The following is a 19,825-nucleotide window of genomic DNA, read 5'->3' as shown; positions in this document are numbered from 1 at the left end:
TGAGCAGGGACTGTCATCCTCCCTGCCAGGAGAGTTCTGGCACCTGGACAAGGCAAGGCTCACAGTCAGCGAAGGCTGGTGAGGATGCTCAGGACTTCTCAAGAAAGCAGCTCCTCACTGTACCTGTATTCAAACATCTGTCCCCATATCAGCCTGTACCACCATGAGTTGCTCAGCCAGGCAGCAGCAGCCACACCGGGTCATAACCCACCACATATCAGGATTGTGATTTTCACCTTCCCATTCCACCTGGACTCAGCTCAGTGCCTGGCATGGAGCAGGCCCTGAGCAACAGCTTGTTCAATGCCACATTTCCAAAGTCACCTGCTAGCTTTCAGGACACTGGCTGTCCTTTACACAAAGGGCATGTGAGCATGAATAACTGGGCTATAATTGACCGTGAGTTCCTCAGCTGACCCAGGGCCAGGGCTGCCCACTCTCCCTGGCAGCCTCAGGCCAGCTGCCAGTGAGCAGCTCTGGGCCTGGCCTGCCAGGCTCCTGGACACTTCAGGGCATCTCTTTCAAAGCAGGACCTTTTTGAAGTGTATTTCTTAGTGAGGCTCTGGCACAAGTGATGAGACATTTTCCCTATAGAGACAGATCAGGGAACTCAGGTAGCGCCAAGAGCTCCTTACTGCTGTGTCAGTGCAGAGGGCAGCCCTACCCCTAACAGCTCCTGGAGGTCAGAGACATGACAGAACCCCACCTGTCATTCTGTATAAGGGTGCTACCCAGAACTACCGCCTACAACAAGTCCAGGGAAGATACAGCATAAGGAGCACTACTTTTATATTATTGCTGAAACAATAACTACTGTATATCAAGTGCTTATTAAGTTGTAAGTACAATTCTAACTCCTTTGCAAGCAGTATCTCATGTAAGCCTCCCCTTCCCCTCCTATTAGGCAGCTACTATGATTATCACAACTTTGCAGATGAAAAAGATAGCCCCAAAGAGGTTACACAACTTGGCAAAGTCCTCATAAATAATATGAGGCAAAGTGGGGGAAAAATACTGATTTAATCGTAGCCTGTGCTTAGCTACTCCTAGCTAAGGAATCTGATGACACAAGGAACTGTGGTAATGCATATCACAAAAGATGTTCTGCTTATAACAAAGCAAATAACTAACTAAATCTTAACATAGAATGCACTTTACACATTTTTTTAAACATCTGTTTAGTATGATCTTTTTTGTACAAAAACATCTAGTTTCTGTAAAGTATAAACATAACAGTGAAAAAATGAGGCATAGACAATTCTGGAGGTTATTCTTATGCATTTTATAGATATCCCTTTTTAGTTATTAGTGTGTTAGAATAGCTAGAAGGAAATACCTGAAACTGTTGAACTGCAATCCGGTATCCTTGATTCTTGAAGATGATTGTATAAGTATGTAGCTTATACAGTGTGACTATGTGATTGTAAAAACATTGTGGCTCACAATTCCTTTATCCAGTGTATAGACAGATGAATAGAAAAAAGGGGTGCAAAAAGTAAACACATAGTGGAGGGAAGGAGTATAAGATGTTTTGGGTGTTCTTTCATACTTTTATTTTTATTCTTATTTTCATCTTTATTTCTTGGAATAGTGAAAATGTTCAAAAAATTAATGGTGGTGATGAATGTACAACTATATGATAACACTGAACAATTTATTGTACACTTTGGATGATTGTATGGTAAGTGAATATATCTCAATAAAATTGCATTTAAAAAAAATAAGGCATAACCAATGTCATACACTGAAGTCTATGACCAAGATCCGTGGGGAGGGATGGAGGGGGAAACAAAGATGGATCAGATCCACTTTTAGAACGATGTACCTGAAGGCACCTGTTCAGAAGAAAGAGGACAGGAGGGAAAGATATGTTGAGGGCCGCTGCAGGAGGTGATGAGGTGGTGACCTGTGTTGTCAGTGAAAGGAGGGAAAATTCCAAGGCGGAGTAAGCAGGTCATGGTGACCACTTGGGTAGGCTGGGAGCTGCAAGTCAGGACAGCGGCTCCACTTCCATTTTGCACACCTCGGGACTGAGAACTGGAGTGGGGAGGCTGATCTCCCAAGGGGAGAAGATGCGGCCGGATTAGACACAAGGAGGCAGTGCAGAGCTCTAAAAAAGTTATCCCCAAAGTGTTGTGTGGGTGCTGTTTGGTGGTACCCAAGGTGCATTTGGTGGTATCTTGATGAGCCTTTCAAACCTGACAATTTTGTGTTCAAATTTTTTTTTACACAATTTTGCGATCAAGTCATATAACAAAGTTAACCATTTTAAAGTGAACAATTTGGTGACATTTATTACATGCCTAATGCTGTGCAACTGCCACGTCTATTGAGTTCCAAAATATTTTCATCACCCCTAAAGGAAACCCCACATCCATTAAGAAGCCACTCCCTATTCCCTCCTCTCCCCCAGCCCCTGGGCAACCACAAGTCTTGCCTTTATTTGTATGGATAACATTTATTTATGGCAAGTGATCTGGGTTTTCTCTTTATAAAGCATTGTGTTTCCTTTAAGATGCACGTATACAAATAAGAAAAAGGAGATTGGTTTAAAGAAAAATGTCAGCTGCAGGTGGCAAGAAATCAGGAAGGCAGTAGTCAAGTGGTTGAGATACTGTTCTCCCATTTCCAGCAGACCGTTGCCCACCTGGGGACACCCACATCCTGAAAGCCCCCTAAGAGCCCTGTATATCTGTCTTGCAGACCCAGTACATGGCCCACAGAACGTGGAGATTGTGGACATCCGAGCCCGGCAGCTGACCCTGCAGTGGGAACCCTTCGGCTACGCAGTGACCCGCTGCCACAGCTACAACCTCACGGTGCAGTACCAGTACGTGTTCAACCAGCAGCAGTACGAGGCGGAGGAGGTCATCCAGACCTCCTCCCACTACACCCTCCGGGGCCTGCGCCCCTTCATGACCATCCGCCTGCGGCTCCTGCTGTCCAACCCCGAGGGCCGGATGGAGAGCGAGGAGCTGGTGGTGCAGACGGAGGAGGATGGTGAGCTTACCTGGGAATGGGGAATGTTGAACCTGTTCATGGGGCTTTGCCTGTCCAATGGTTTTAAGTCTTCTGTCTTTAATCTCCCTCTTTAAATATGCGTCTTTTCCGAGGTCTTCAGGGACCACTCAGGCTGTGCATTGCACAACTGCGGGGGCCACTGTTCCCATAGACAACAGCAGTGCTGCCACACATGCATGCTCAAGTTTCCTCTTCTGTATCCCACCCCTCTTCTCACTTGATGCCACCTTCTGTGCCCTGGATGTTCACCACACTGACTGTTCCCAAAAGAGAAAGAGTAAATCATATTGTTGAAGCATGTCAGTTTGGGAGACAGTCAGATTCTGTAGGAATTAAAGTCAGAAAATACATACAGTGAGCTTAGCTTACACAATGGATGCTCCCAGAATCAAATGTATACCTGGATGTCTTCCAGGCATCTCAAAGTATCAAAACTAACCACTCTCTTCTATACCGTCTCCCCTCCCACTCTTCATCTCAACGAGTAGCATTTAGTATCTCAAGACGGAGACTTGAATGTTGGCTTAGATGCCTCCATTTCTCCCACCCCACCTCTACATCCCACAAAGTTCTGTTGATTCTGCCTCCTGAAGTTTATCTCCCACTAACCCAGAAATATAGAACCACTTCTATTTCCCACAACACTTGACTTCTGCCTCTCTGTCCTTACCCCTGCAGCCTCTTTTCGGAATGACCTCTCCTGCCATGTTTGCAGGACAAACTCCACTCATCCTTCACGTCTTGCGTCAAATGTTCCTTCTTTCAGGAAGCTTTCCCTGAATGCTCCAAGCAGACTTAGATGTTCCTTCCCAGAGTCCCATGGCAATTTGTAGGTAACTCCACCAAAGCAGGTAGCGCATTTATGGGATGGAATTTGCTGGGTCTAGATTCATCTAGGAAACACTTCTCCTCCATGGTTGAATTTGGATTCTTCCTCTAGCCAGGCTGCCCCTGGCTTTGTGGGGTATTTTTAGTTCCCAGAATCAGACTCGGAGATAAGGATTTGTGTGCAAGTGTTTGATTAAGGAAGTTCTCCAAGGGGAGACTGGGAAGGGAGTAGGGGAAGCAGGACAGGGAAGGAGAAGAGGCAGGCAAAGTTATGACCTCAGGCCAAGTCCAGCAAAGGGTAGCTGCAACCTAAACCTGCAGGAGAACTCTGCAAGGTGGGTTATACTGTGCGTCAGAGATTTTCCAAGTCTGAGGGAAGGGAGATGTCAATTATTAGGGGCTGGAGTGGAGAAATGAAATCTCAGGAACTTTTGGCTCTCTGAACATGTAGGCAAAGGGTAGACAGGCACAAAAATTGTATAAAGGAATCAGCGGACCTGGGCATAGCACTGTGATCATCAGCTGCATGGGCAAATACCCCACTTGACCCAGATTAACTTCTGGATCCTCAGGGCAGAGCCTCCACCATGGTAATTCCTTCTTGTGGCACACAAGTAGGTTCTAAGGAGCCTAACTTGTGGACTCGGGTTGAGTCCAGACCCACATCCTCAGCTGCAATTTTCCCACGAGGAAATAGAAGGATGCCATCCTCCCCCCACCCCACCCCAATTCTCACTTCCCATGAATCCCATCCTAGACCTGAGAGTTTTCAACACCCGCTTTATGACACCCCATCCCTGACCCCCTTCTAACTCACCCTTACATCAACCCCCTCCGCAACCTTGAGTATCATGCTTCATGTCACCTCTGGAGGTAGCAGCAGCAGGAGGGACCCAGCCTCTATTGCCTTGTCTCTCTCCACCTTCCCGAGCTTGCAAAGAACCTCAATCCTCTGTGGGTACAGCTCTCCACCCACCCCATTGTCTCCATCTGAATGCTCTGCTTCCCATGAACTCATCCCCATCCAACAAAGGAGCTTGGGTGTCCCATCTTGGCTTCATTCTGCTTTCAGATTAGGACCTGGGAGCTGTGACTCGGGGTTTGGCCTCTGATAAAGCTGCCTGATCTTGCCATAAAATCTGGCTCTAATGTTTCAGAAATGTATAGCCTCTTCCTTCAGCAGGGAGTATAACACACTGTTTGAGAAGGCAGACAGGAGCCAAACACTCCTGGGACAAGTTGCTAAACCCCTGTGCTTTGATTTTCTCATCTATAAAATGGAGTTAATACTATCTACTTCATCGGTTATTTTAAGGATTCAAAGGGATGGTATACAAAGAAATTAGAATAATGTCTGACAGACCAAGCTTTCACTAATTTTATCTATTACATTTGCACTAACATCACAAACCATTCCTTGACAAAAGTGACTTCTCACACAAGCAACGCAAAAATCACCTAGCTGCTCTACAAAACCTCTTTGGACCGCTAGAGATCCACCCAAAGTGACTGTAGAAAACACAATAGACTCTCAAGGAGTGGTGGGGTGTGCTCAGTGCCTTACTGGAGAAGCAGAGTCAGAGGCAAGAAGGACAGTTCAGTGACAAGAGTTCACAGGGTAACACCAGTTGTTGGACAGAGGGAGCTGGTGTGGAAAACCAGACAGTACATTCCAAACTCAGATAGCACTATTTGGTTTGACCAAGAAGCAGTGCAGGGCATTTCCCCCAAGATGCTCTGCCCACCTTGGGCTGCTTTTTTTGATGATTTCCTACATGTGCAACAGCAAATACTGAGTCCCACCTTCCAGGGTTGCCTCGACAGCTCCCCAAACATCCCTTTCACCTCCTGGTCACCAGGAAGAAAGAAATCACCAAGCCTTTATCAAAACAATGTGAGAGCAGTGATGCTTTGAAATTAGATTTTATTTAAACATGATTAATAAAACATCAGTTCTTACTCTGTTGAGATGTGTGGATATTACCATATTAAAAACACCCCAGTGGTACACCAGCCCAGATCCTGTGGCTGTACTGCGTCCGCACCTCAGGAATCACTGGACAGAAGGAAGGTCTCAGAAGAGTGCAGGCACCTTCTGTTTGCCAAGTTGAGGTTCTGTTCTTCTCCAGAGGTGGGTGGCACCATTTCTGTGTGCTGAGGAACTCATTCACCTCAAGGACAAGCTGTACCCGGAGCACAGCTCTAGCCAATTAACTGTAACTCCCACCAGGGAGGCAAAGAGCAACCGCTTGGATGAGCCAGGGGATTCATGCTGCTTTCATCAGTCCTACAAAATTGGCTTCTGGGGAATCTGTAGGATTTGCAATCTCAGCTCCCCAGTGCCTTTTAAGAGCCTATGCACTAATCTGCTGCTGGGAAGAGAAGCTCAAGGCCACGGAGCCCCCCTGGATTCATCTGGGAAGCAGCTGTTGATAGGAGACTACAAGTTTAGGTTCTCATGGAAAAAGGAAAAATAAAGGACCCAGACAGAACCACAGCTCACTTAGTGGTTACTTCTCCGTGTTTATCCAGGTCACAGCCAAGACTGTGAGATTGACTACACGAGATCTTGAAAGATGAGAACAATGTTGACAGTGATCTCAAGTTGGCTATAATTATTGAGCATCTGTACCAGGCCAGACCCCAAGCTGGGTGTAGTATATGCAGTTACTCATGTTCTCCATTCTCCTGCGATTTGATTTTGGAATGTTTCAAAGCTAAAGAAAAACTGGAATATGAGTACAAAGAAGACCTCTAAACCTCTAAACACACACATATACACAATATGTTTCTATTTGAGAGCAAGTTGCAGAACCCCAACCCTTCAGCAATATGACCTAAGAATTAGGACACTTGCTTAGATATCTGCAAAACCATACAAATTTCATATTAACTTTAAAGTAATCCAATATACAGTCCATGTTCACATTTCCGCTAAGGTTAAACCCGATTCTATGTGACAAAACCCAGAATGTGAGACCTTTTTGGCAAAAATACTGAATGGATGGTGATGTATATTTCTTACTGTATTATGTCAACAGGTACATAATGTCAGAGAGACCATCTCTTGGTGATGGTCTGTATTTGATCACTTGGATGAGATGAGATCATCCAGTCCCATTACTGTAAATGTGGTACCTTTTGTCCTTTGTAAACCCATAGCTAACCTGTGGAGTGATACTTTGAGAATTGTGTGAATATACTATTCCCCAATAATATTTCACCCAATGGTTTTAGCACTCCTTGATAATCCTCACTTGACTCAAGTGTTACATTAGTGTTTATAAAAGGATGATTTTTTAATCTGTCATTCTCTCTATACTTATTAACCGGCTTTCTTCTTTATAAAAGAGCTTTTCCCTCATCCACACTCCCCTGTTTTAGTGTCCAATGGACTCATAGGTTTTTTTTTATTCAGTGTAATAAAATCCATTACTATCAATATTCTTTTTGATGCTAAAATTGTCCCCAATATAGCCAGTGGGAGTCCCTTCAAGCCGGCTCCTAGGTCCTTTTGATACATCCTAGTCTTCCTTGCTTTCTGGCATAAAAAAATATTTCAGACTGTCCTTGTAATGTTCCTGCTCCAGCCTAGGGATTTTGATTGCTTTCCGGAAGGAATGGTATTTTGGCACTAAGATAAACATCTCAGGTGTGCCCATTGGGGCCTTGTTGCCTCTAGGGTCTTTAAGTAGGTGGAGCTGGGGATATAATTTATCTGGTTTAAATCAGGAGCTCATACTGATTCAAACCCAACACCTCAGGATTCTTGTGCACTTTCCTTCATTCCATACATATCCCTCCCCTCTCCCACAGTGAGAACTCTGGTTCTCACCCACATATTTTTTTTTTTTTAATTTGCTCCATCGTACAATACTCACAAAATAGTTTCAGAACTACACCACAAGCAATAAAGCTAGTAGATTAGGTTAAAGACTTCTTTTCAGTTTTTTTTCTGTCCTTAGACTCTGTCTTACTGAGGGTATATAGTCCCTATCCTGTATTCAAAAATTACAGAATTTACTTCTTTTCTCTGTATGGTTACAGTATCAATTTGTTATCCAATTAGATTCATTTGCTTCTATTTTAGGGCTTGCCTCCCCCACCCCATCCTTTTCTTTTTATTGAATTTCACTGTTTTTAAATAGGTAAAACAGTTTTATGGTTCAAAAGTCAAAACTATATAAAAAGGTACATCCAGAGAAATATTGCCACCATCCCTACCTATCTCCTTCACTCTGTTCCTATCCACACCTTGATAGGTAACCATTTTTCATTCATTTCAGAGTTATCTTTCCTATAGTACATTTTCAAATAGGAAATAATATTCTTATTTCTTTTTTTGATAAAGTAGTTTTATGTACACACTCACGCACTTTATATCTTGTTTTCTTTGTTTGAATACATCTTGGAGATTACTCCATAGTCTGTGGAGATCATCTTCATTCTTTTTTACAGTTGCCTGATACTTGAGCATGTGGATGTACCATAGATTATTCAACCAGTGTCCTATGAACACATAGGCTAATTCCAGTATTTGCTATTGCAAATACTGCAATGAATACTTTATGCATCATGTTACTTAGTATTTGTGGAGATACATCTTCAGGATAAATTCCTAAAAATGGGATTATTGGGGTCAAAGGGTAAATGCCTATGCAGTTTGATAAAAGTTGGAAAATATCCTTCCTTAACATCTGTATCATTTTGCATTTGTACCAGCTATGTAGACTCATTTAACCTTAATGCCAAAGCTGAAAGATCAACCATTACTGTCATCCCTGTTTACACGAAGGAAATTTAAACTCCCATATAATATACGATTATATAAAATATAATTGATTATAATAAGAACACATATTAATATCATTGATATTTAATATGATCATATGCAAGACATTATTTCATCTAATATAATAGATTATGCTTAAAAAGCTCATGTCCTTTAATTGTAGGGAAGACTGCCATACCCTGGGGAAAGAGTATCTATTTTACATACATTTCTAACAAGACTAATCATCTGATTTCTCAGCTCACAGTAAGCTAAAAGGAGGCATTGTGTTTTTAGAGATAGGTACACGTTTAACAACAAAATGTGGTGAGTGAAACCTGAATACAAGTCAGGTGAGAAGAAATGTATAATGGCGAGAGCAGCAAGGCAGCAGGTAGAGCCAAAGAGCTGTGCACACCTCAGTAAGTCCTGCAGGAATCACTTAAGTTCAGTACATTTTCAATGTTTCAAAGATGACCTGGAGATGCCATAAATGGTAGAGAGAAACACAGTTAGGTTTTCTGAATGCCTACTATGAGCTGGGCATTGTGCTGACATTCTATGTTCCTACAGTCAATCCCCAAACACCGTGATGTAGATGCTATTGATCAAGTTGCAGGGAAGAAAGATCCGAGGCCACCAAGTTAGCAAATAGCAGAGCCAATGAAAGATCCCCAGTCTTACCTGTGAGGCTTTCCTGACCACTTTATGTATAATCCTATACCTGGCCAAGCTTCCCTAATGTTCTTCTTTGACTTACTTTTCTCCATAGCATATATCATCTGAAAGGCTGTATTTATTTTTTAGTTTATTGTCTGTCCCTCCATCAGGAATGTAGGCTTCATGAGGGTGGAGGTTTCACAGCTGTATTTTCCCAACACCAAGAACAGTGTCTGGCACATAGTACGTGCTCATTAACTATTTGTTGAATATCTGACATCAGAGTCCATGCCCCTTTCATGATACCACAGGGCCCCATTTATGTACATTGTTTAAGAAGGCGGGACTACGTACAATGTGTTTTAGCTAGATTCAAAGCCGGCTCGCACTAGCTTTCTAGTGCTAATTATTCACATCTCTTCCCACCTCTGAACTCAGTGATATAATGTTCATGGCTTGAAATTGGCCATGATGGGATTATTTACCCCATAAAAATCTGCAAACAAATTAGAGCTCTCCACCCCCAGGAGCTAGTTGTGAAACATTTACTAGCATACCATAGTAGAGTTCCATTAAAAGTCTATATTTGACATCTTAATATATAAAGATTTATCTGGAAAAAGTATTTTTCTACCAACAAGACCAGAAAATATGAGCAGAATGAAATTGTCTAAATCTCTCTGCCTTCTTGCCACAAGACTCACAGACTCTGGTGGCCTCTAAACAACTCTCAACTTATTTAAATTTGTCTCAAGTTGGCTCTGAGACTCTTTATAATGAACAGGAACAAAGAACTAACCAATAAGTACCTGGAATGGAGAGGCAAAAAACAAAAAACAAACAAACAAAAAAACGGCCTGGACAAGACAGGCAGAAAGGGAAACTTCTGTTGACCTTGACGGCCTCCGTGATGTGCTATAGGCTGCTGCCTTACCTCTCACAGCTACCCTCAAAATTCCTCACTAACTCCACTTTTAGATTAGGGAAACGGAAGACAGGACAGGAAAGAAGAGAAGGGGAGGGAAGGAGAAGAGAAAGGAGGAGAGGAGAGACAGAAGGACATCCCTCGATAACATTCTGACCTCCCTTTACATTGAACTGAAAATTTCCCTTAAATTACCACCTGACTTTAAGGCACAAGAAAACATCTGGTTTAATTACAGTGAATTTACATGAACCTACTGACAAGAAGCACAGTTAAAATTAACAGTTTTTTGTGTGCTTTTTTTAAGAGAATGAAATTATAAAGTAATTAACCTTTGTTGTAGAATTCTGTCAAAAGGATGGAAAGTTCCGTGCTGTTAGACAGAAGAAATGAAATTGTGGAAAGGGAAAATGTGAATTCTTTAAAGAATTGGAAAGAAAAAGAGGGGGAAAGTCACACAGAATTAGAAGATAAAAAAAGTATTTTCACAATGAGAGTAAAGACAAAAGAGATACTTCCATTTGATAAAACTGGGTAAGTCTACTTCATTGACAAGGATCTCTTGACCTAAATAATGGTGGAATGTGTGGGGCGGAAAGAGCCTTGGCCTGGGGCTTAGACTTCCTAGCTTTGCCACTAACAGGAGGTGAGGCAGCCTTTCAGCCTCGCTGAACCCATGTGTCTACAACATTATGGAAGAAAGGGGTGATTCAGAAAATGCTTTGGAAACAGAAGGATCTGGGCTATATCCAGGCTTCATTCATTATTTTTTTTATGCCAACTTCAGGAATTTACCTGCATTCTTTACACTTTACTGCCCCCATTTGTAAAGAAGGGACGATAATACCATCAACCTCTTTAAGGTGTAGTACATGAAAATCTGTATGTAAAGCACTTAACTTACTCTCTGCCAAGAATTGTGCTAAGTGGTGTGTGGCCAACATCAGACATAGTGGTCAGCTTTGATTCAAGAGTGTGTAACTAGCAAAAAACAAGGGATCTATGAACAATTCCTATGAGTCATGGGCAAGGGATCACTTTTAAATATCCTACAACACCTCTGTTATTTCAATTTCAAACCTCTCACTGACCACTTCTCCTCTTGTTTCAGCTCACTCCTTCCAATCCTGTAGCTCCCAGAATCCAGCCCCACCAGGCCCTGGCTACCTGTCCAAGGCCCTCACCCCCTTCTCCACCCACCTGAGATTCCATGGCCAATCATTCTGGCCACTCCCTTGCATACCCGCAACTCCAGGCCCCCCTCTCATTCCATGTTCTCAGGGGCAAGATCACAACCCGGGTCACATCTCATTCTCTATCCTGGGTCTTCCTCTCTGGAGCTACCTGCAGCCCACCATGCTGCCCCACTTTCACTTTAAAGCCATAAGCATTTACTAGAGCAGGTCCCTAAAGATGCCCCATCATAATGCTATTTCCCTGGCCCTTTCAGCCCCTACTCTCCTGGAGAATATTTTTTCCCTGTTTTCAGGCCTCCAGCACTTTCACCCTCTTCTCACACTCGGTTGACAACCTTGTTGTCTGTTTCACCAAAAAACATGAAGTCATTCAAAGAAGAGACTTCCTCAAGCCCTCATCACCCTCAATTGCGTCCACATACCCTGCCTTCCCTCCTGTTTCTATGGTTGAGCAATTTGTTTTCTAAATTAAGGCCAATCTCGCTACTTAATGCGCCAAATCCTATTTCCTTTTCCTTATTCAAGGACATTGCTCTAGCAATTGTTTCTTCTACCCTACAACAAATTTCTCCTCTATGACAGAACATTTTTTCACTTTGCACACAATCTGTATTTCTCTCATCTATAAATAAATAAGCCACCTAGCCCTACTTTCTCCTCCAACTACTGTCTACTCTATACATACATTTTTTCCCTCCTAGTCTCTCCTGAACCCACTCAACCAAAGCAACTCTGATCCCTACCATCCCACCAAAACAGTACTTTGAAAGTCACTCATGACCTTCCCACTGCTGAATCCAGTTGTTAGCCCTCAGAGTTAGGTCTTGCTACTTAACCAACTGACAGTCTTTGACACTGCTAGTTATCAATTCCTCCTTAAAACAATGTTTGCACTTGGCCTTCAGAACACTCCACAATTCAGGTTTTCTCCTACCTCAGTGGCTTCTCCTCCTTGGTCTTTTAATGGCCCTTACTGGCCACAACAGGCTTTGCAGACCAGGCTCTCTCTGTGGCAGCCTACTCAACTCTACCGTTAAAGGACAAAAGCAGACAGGAATAATATACTAACCAATGGGCATGGCAGTGTTCCAATAAAATTTTATTTACAACATCAGGCAGCTGGTTGGATTTGGCCTTCAGGCTGTAGTTGGACCCTTGATCCACACTCATTCCCCTGACTCCTGCATCTGGTTTCTGGCCTTCAAAAGCCATCCATATGCTGATAATTCCCCCAATTGATGTCTCCAGGCCATGCCTTTCCCCAGCTTTCCAGAGTCATTTATCCAACTGCCTATTCAACTTCTCCACCTGGATCGCTAATAGGCCTCTCATATTAAACATGTCCAAAGCTGAGTTTCTGATCATTCCTCAACCATCAAACTCATTCTTCCCACAATCTTCTCCATCTGTGAATGGCTACTCTGCTTTATTAGTGGCTCAAGCCAAACACCTCAACGCCTCGTTTTTGTTGCACCACAAGTTCCTTGGATTGCACAACTCCAGGGAACACCCTTTACCTTGTATCCTTTGTGACTGGTGCCCCCCTGGCTTTGTACAAAGAGGCAGCCCTGCTCACACCCCACATCTGATTCATCAACACATCTTCTCGGCTCAACCTTCTAAACATATCAGGAACTTCACCGTTTCCACAGCTCACAGCCTCTACTGCTAGGTCTTTGGTCAAAGCCTCTGATCTCCAACCAGGTCACTGCAGCATCTCCTACAAGGCCTTCAGCTTCAGCCCGGGGCTCTCAACACGGCAGCCAGAATGACCACGAGGCAAGTCACAGTTGTGATCTGCTCAGCACCCTTCAGTGGCTTCTCACATCACTGAGCCCAAAGCCCGAGTCATGATGATGGCTCACCAGGCCCTTGTGACCAGGGCTTTGGTCTTCTCTCTGACCTCCTGTCCTTCTGCCTTTGCCTCACTACTTGACTGCAGTCCCCTTTTCTTGCTGTTCCTCAATCACATCAGGGATTTCCCTGCCTCGGGGCCTTTGCATCTGCCATTCCCCATGACTAGAATGATGGTCCCTCAAATAAACAGGACTTTTCTTCTTTGACTCTTATTCAAATGTCACCTTTCAGGGAGACCGTCCCTGACCAATTCTGTTAAGAGCTGGAACCCTTCCAGCTCCACACTCCATGTCTGTCTTCCCTGATTCATGTACCTCCTTAGCATTTATCATCTGAGATGCTGCCTGTTTCAGTATACCTTTTATTATCTGTCTTCTATCAGAATGCACTCTGCAAATCTAGAATTTTTTCTCCATTTTGTTTACTGCTATTTCCCAAGTACTTAGAACAGTGCCAGGTAGAGCATAGGAACACAATAAATATTTTATGGAATGAATGAATCCTGAATCCTCAGAGACAAAATAGATTTAAAACTTATTTACCATAGATATCAGAAGAAGACTGTAGAAAGACATTTAATATCCTCAGTAAGCTATGAGAAGATATGGCTTCTATGCTAAGCAATAGAGTGCCATTCAGAAAGAATGGCAAGGGCACCCTCAAATAATAACAGCCTTACTTGGCTCTGCAAAAAAAAAAAAAAAAAAAAAAATCAAACTGGCGATCTCTAGGCCACACTAGAGCAGTTCTCAGAGAACGGAGGGTGAGCAGAAGGCGGGTGGGGCAGACGTTTACACAGGGATCTGCTTTGTGCCAGACTTGGCTAAGTGCGTCACATAATATATTGAAACCCTCATCAACCTATAGAGAAGGTATTATTTTTATTCCCATTTAAAAATAAGGACACTGAGGCACAGAAAAGTTAAATCAACTTGCCCAAAGTCATACAGCAAGTAAGTGGTGAGAGCAGGACTCAAACCCAGGCAGTTTACCTCTATCTTAGTCACTAAGTGCTTCAGCTTTATGGGTCCAAGTGTGAAAATACCAGTTTTTGATTCAAGATGGCTATCTGATCACCTTTGTTGGACTACCTTCCGTCCTCCCCTAAACATGTAGAAAAACACTTTTCAACCTACTTCGAATACTAAAGAAGAATGCTGTATATACACTAGAAGGAATTAATGCAGGGGCCAAGGAAGGTGATGCCTGACCTGTGACTCTACACTGGAAAGACGCGCACACACACACACTCACACTCACACTCACCAGGGCACAAGAGGAAGGAGCTTCCAAGCCTAGCTGCATTCATACCCTGAAGCTCTGACTGACCAGGGCTGATGGCAAGGGAGGGTCACGGAGCTGGTGGGCAGGCAGATGGGAATGGGTTGGTAGGGAGGTCTCAAAACTGTAGATATCTTTAAGTGCGGATCCTTATGGTAAGTAAGGAAAGGACAGGGATTTAATGAAAAGCTGTCACTGGGAAGAGACACTCCAGTCAAAGGAAGGCAAAGTGCTCCCACCGGCTTCAGGCTGCCCAGCAAACACTACCAAAGCCATCTCTCTTCAGAGAGGATTCCCACCCACCCCCGCCACCCCCAACCCCCCCCCACCCCCCCACCCCCGGTTATCTCCCTTCCCCAGCCCCCACGGCAGGCAGACTTCTTATCTGGCCAAGTAATGGATGAGCTTATCTAAGTGCTTCCCTTTTGCCCTGGGGTGCAATTATTTAAAACAGGGACTCAGGAAATCACTAGCAGAACCCATCTCAACTCACCAAACTTAAGACCATCACAGGCCACCTCTTAGAAGTTGCATAAAGAAAGGTTAATGGACAGATGGAAAACTATTTTCATTCTTCTTAAAGGGGACTAATATGATAATCCAAAGCAAATGTGCCTTAAAAAGCAAGAAACAAGAACACTTTAAAGAAAAATTAATGCGCATTTTCAATAAAAATATCAAAATAAATGCTGCGACAGGACATGCTTATGGAATGGATGATGATATTTTAAAGGCATTATTTCTCTCAGATTGATCTTTAGGAAGAGCTCAGCACTATTTTTTAATATTTGAAAATATTCATCCTTTATGGACCAGTAATTCTACAATTGGGTATATACCCAATAAAACTTGTGTACATGTGCTTCAAGTGACATGTCCCAGAATGTTCCAACAGCATTATTCACAGTAACTGAAAATTATAAACCACCCAGCAACATTACAATGAAAAAATAATGGAATACAACAGAAAAAATGAATGAACTACTGTCACATGAAATGTGAATCTCACAAACATTTGTACAAAAGAAAGCAAGTACAAAATAATACACACTGTGAGATTCCATTTATTTAAAGTTTAAAAAGCTTGCCCACCCGAAAACAATAGTGCTTAGGGATGTATGTTTAAGGAGTAAAACCTATAAAGAAAAGCAGGGTCATTAGTGCTACACTATTAGGAGAGTGGTAATCTTTGGGGAGTATGAAGTTGACTATTAGTAAATTAATGAGCTTGTACATTTCCTCTGTGTGTTTGTGTAATGATTATTTCACAAAAAGGTGCAGAAAGATAAAATGAGGATATTATACAAATTTTTACTAATAAATTTAAAGTTTAGTGAAATGGACACATTCTTGACAAAATATAAATTAAGAAAACTGACAAGGAAAAAAAAACCATAAATAGCTCTACAACAAATAGAGAAATAGAATAGTTTAAAATTTTCCAACAAAGATAATACCAGACAAATGTTCAAGGAACTGGTAATCCTAATCTTACATATACACTTTTGAAGCTGGGAAAAGAGGGGGCATACTGCTTCTCATTATATGATGCCAGTATAACCTTGATATCAAACCAAAGTGGCTTACATAAGAAAAAAAATTAGATGGAAATATCCCAAACAAAATATTAGCATGCAATCCAGCAATGTCTCCAAATACAGAAAAATTGATTTCAGAAAATATTGGATTTACTAATGTAAATCCATTCATGTAATTCACTATATTAACACACTAAGAGAGGAAAAAGAACATACATTATTACAATATATACAGAAAAAAGCATCAGTTAAAGCTCAGCCATGATTGTAGACCAGAAATAAAAAGGACCTTCTTAACCTGATAAAGGATAACTACAAGAAAGAAATGCCATACTCAAGGATGAAATAAAATATGATCTTTAAAATACAGATACTTAGAATTATTTCCATTAAATATTGTATTGGTAGCCCTATTTGAAGACAAGAAAATAAAATAAAGAGTTAAAAGATTGGGAAACAACAAAACTATTATTAACTGCAGATGCTACAATTATCTACACAGCTAACCCAAAGAAATCTGCATGCAAATTATTAGAATTAATAAGAGAATAAAGCATGATTGCCAAAGAAGTCAGCATTAAAATGTCAACTGCATTTCTATTCACCTAACAAGTATGTTGTATCTTAAGATACCATTTACATTAGCAATAAAAAACAAGATATTAGGAATAAATCTAACAAAAGATTTCAAGATATACATGTGTAAAGCACTGAAAGGCAAAGAAGACCTAAATACAAGACAGACTATGTTTATGGATGGGAAGACATAGTATTATAAATACAAATTTTCTCCCAGTTGCTCTCTAACTCATGCAATTCCAATATACTTTTTTTGAAAATTTGCAAGCTGTTCCTAAAATGTATATACAAGATTAAAAGACAAGAATAGCTGAGACAGTCCTGAACATGAAATACAAAGTTACAGATCTTACTGTACCAGATATCATGACTTATAAATCTGTTAATTTTTAGAAGGTATAGTATTGACACAGAGATAGTCTAATAGAAAAAATGAAAATGAGAGAACCTAGATACGTACAAGAGAACCACATACGTGGAAGTGTGGTAAAAGGCAAAGGTAACGTGGCAGATCAATTGAGTAATCAAAAGCATTTTTCCCCCAATAATTGGTACATTTATATGAGAGGAAGAATTGAGATTGGATCCCTACCTCACACTGTACATGAAAACACAACTGCAGATGGGTTGAAGACATTTATTAAAAGGCATAAATTTAAAGCTTCAAAAAAAAATTTAAGAAAATATTCTTGTGACCTCAGGGTATGGAAAGTATTTCCTAAATAAGACTCTCGTGTTTGGGTTCATTCAGAAGCAGTCCCTGAGATAAGGATTCAACTGCAAGTAGTTTATTTAGTAGATGATCCCAAGACATACAGGTAAGAGAGAAGGAAGTGAGATGGGTAGGAGGAAGGCAAAGCAAGGTGTGTAATCAAACAAATTACTTCGTGCCTAACTGGGATTAGAACAGTGTCACTCAAACCATTGTCTGTGGACCAGGACAAAATCATGAACTCTATTTCTGATCCATGACAAGATAAGTACAGAAATAGACAGTAAATATTTTTAAAGGAAATGCTTGTATTTTGCATTTTTTAAAGTTTTGCTTTCCTAGTAATTAATTTTTATTGAAATAGTGTAATAGTATCAGTGTACAAGGGGTTGGAAATCATCATCATCCCATCATCACCCCTGAGCTTCAGTGTTTGAGATAGTTTCAGAAGTAGGTAGGATATGGTTGGGGCACCAACAGTGTCTACTACTAAGTCTGTCTCTCTCTGCCCACAAAAAAATAAAAACTCTGACAAATTTGACTATGTTAAAATTAAGAATTGATCTTTATCCAAAGGAGGACAAATCAAGAGAAGAGTTGTGTAACACATGAGGTTTTATAACTCATAGAGCCAATAAAAGATCAGTAATAAGAATATACGAAGAACCTCCTCAAATCAGTAAGAAAATGTCTATGAATTCCAATAAACGTTAAGAGATGTTCAGCTGCTTTAGTAAATAGGCAAATGCAAATAAAACCTCAACAAAATATCAGTTTACATTTACCAGGTGGTCTAGAATTTAGAAGTCTGTTAACACCAAGTGTTTGTGAGGATGTAGAGAAACACGGACTTTCAGAACATGAATGGGGTATATAAATACTACCACTACCACTTTGGAAAACAATGATATTATTCAGTAAAGCTGAAGACAGGTATACCCTTCAGTCTGCCTCACCTATTCCTAGGAATACTTGAATGAAATATTGTGTATGCTCAAGATAATGTACAAAAATATTCACAGAACAGTGCTCATTGATAGCCTCAACTTGAAATTCTAATGTCCATCTATAATGGAATGGTGAAATAAATAAGACTATTTACTTATTATAGTCACAAAATAAAAATGGATGAAATAGAACTATATGCATCAACATAGGTGAATCTCAAAACAATGTTGAGTGACAAATGCAAAATTCATACAGTTCACTTGCTCAATTCCATGTATATATAAAGAAAACCAGGAAAAACTAAATGATATATTCCCTTGGGATATATCCACATATTTATAATTATAAATAAGAATAAAGATATAAAACTCAGGATAGATTAATAAAAAATTCAGAATTTTGCTTTAAATGAGGGAGAATAAACCAATAATGAAAGGCACATAGGGTGCTTCAATGGTAATGTTTTATTTCTTAGGCTGGAGAGTGGGTACATGTATGTACATGACATCATTCTTAAAACTGTACATATATTTCATGTACTTTAATCTTTACATGCCATACAAGACAATATATAATGCAAAAATATCAACAAAAGTAATAAAGTCCTAGGGATAAAGTTACTAAGATGTTTTTTTAAAATATTTTAACTGAGGGACATAAAAAAACAATAATTGAAGACTTATACAATAATTCTGGGAAGGAAGACTCATTGTTATAAAAAGATGTTCATTTACCCCAACAATGCAACTGCAGTGAAAATTCTGATAAAACATTTCTGAAGTTGTATAAAACTATTCCAAAATTCTTCTGGAAGGATAAATGGGTGGTGACAGCCTAGAAATCTTTGCAAAAGAAGAAGAGTGAAAGAGAAGGACTTGTTCTACCACACATTAAAATGTGTTATATAAATATAACAGAGGGATTCTATTGGAATAGAAGCTGAAGTCTCAATGAAATGAAATAGAAAGCCCAAAATATACCAAGATAGCAAATAATTTAGTAATATGGTGGTAAAATGCCATATTAAATCACTGTGGGAAGTTTTGACCAGTCAATTGTCTTAAGAAAATAAACATTTGCAGTTAGACTTCTACTTTGTATAATATGCAAAATAAATTCCAAATGGATCAAAGTATCAAATGTAAAAAGACAAAGATTGGAATAAATCAAAACAAATAAAATGCAGGTGACTATTATTCTCATCTGGAGGTGAGAAAGGGGGGGTGCTCTAAATGTGGAATTAAAGGGGAAGACTAGCTGGTCTAGAGCTACCAGCTCCATGTTTGGGGTCAGGCCCTCATCAGACAGACCATCCTTAATGAGTAGCTTCTGAGTCTCTCTAGTTAGCTCACTTTTTACTTCTCCACGATTAGAAGTTCTCTACTCTCCCCAAATTACTACAACTCCTCCACTGAAATTTTGGTCACTGGTTTTATCTCACTTCAAGAAAATAGACCCACATCAACTCGCCCCTCTAAAGCTGCAACTTGGCGTAATCTGCACATTTTC

The 19,825-nt window shown here is 40.8% G+C and overlaps 1 protein-coding gene across 8 annotated transcripts in view; it reads left to right on the top strand.

The window, feature by feature from the left end:
* PTPRT (protein tyrosine phosphatase receptor type T) overlaps positions 1 to 19,825 on the top strand; it is a 1,173,155-nt gene that overhangs the window by 792,471 nt on the left and 360,859 nt on the right. For all 8 annotated transcript variants that reach the window (XM_037810913.1, XM_037810912.1, XM_037810909.1 and 5 more), the window contains exon 8: positions 2,704 to 3,000. In XM_037810913.1, the coding sequence (XP_037666841.1) occupies positions 2,704 to 3,000 (297 nt within the window). The remainder of the gene's footprint in view (positions 1 to 2,703; positions 3,001 to 19,825) is intronic.

Source organism: Choloepus didactylus, chromosome 19, assembly GCF_015220235.1.
Source record: "Choloepus didactylus isolate mChoDid1 chromosome 19, mChoDid1.pri, whole genome shotgun sequence".
Lineage (NCBI taxonomy): Eukaryota > Metazoa > Chordata > Mammalia > Pilosa > Megalonychidae > Choloepus > Choloepus didactylus.
This window is presented reverse-complemented; position numbering and strand designations above follow the sequence as displayed.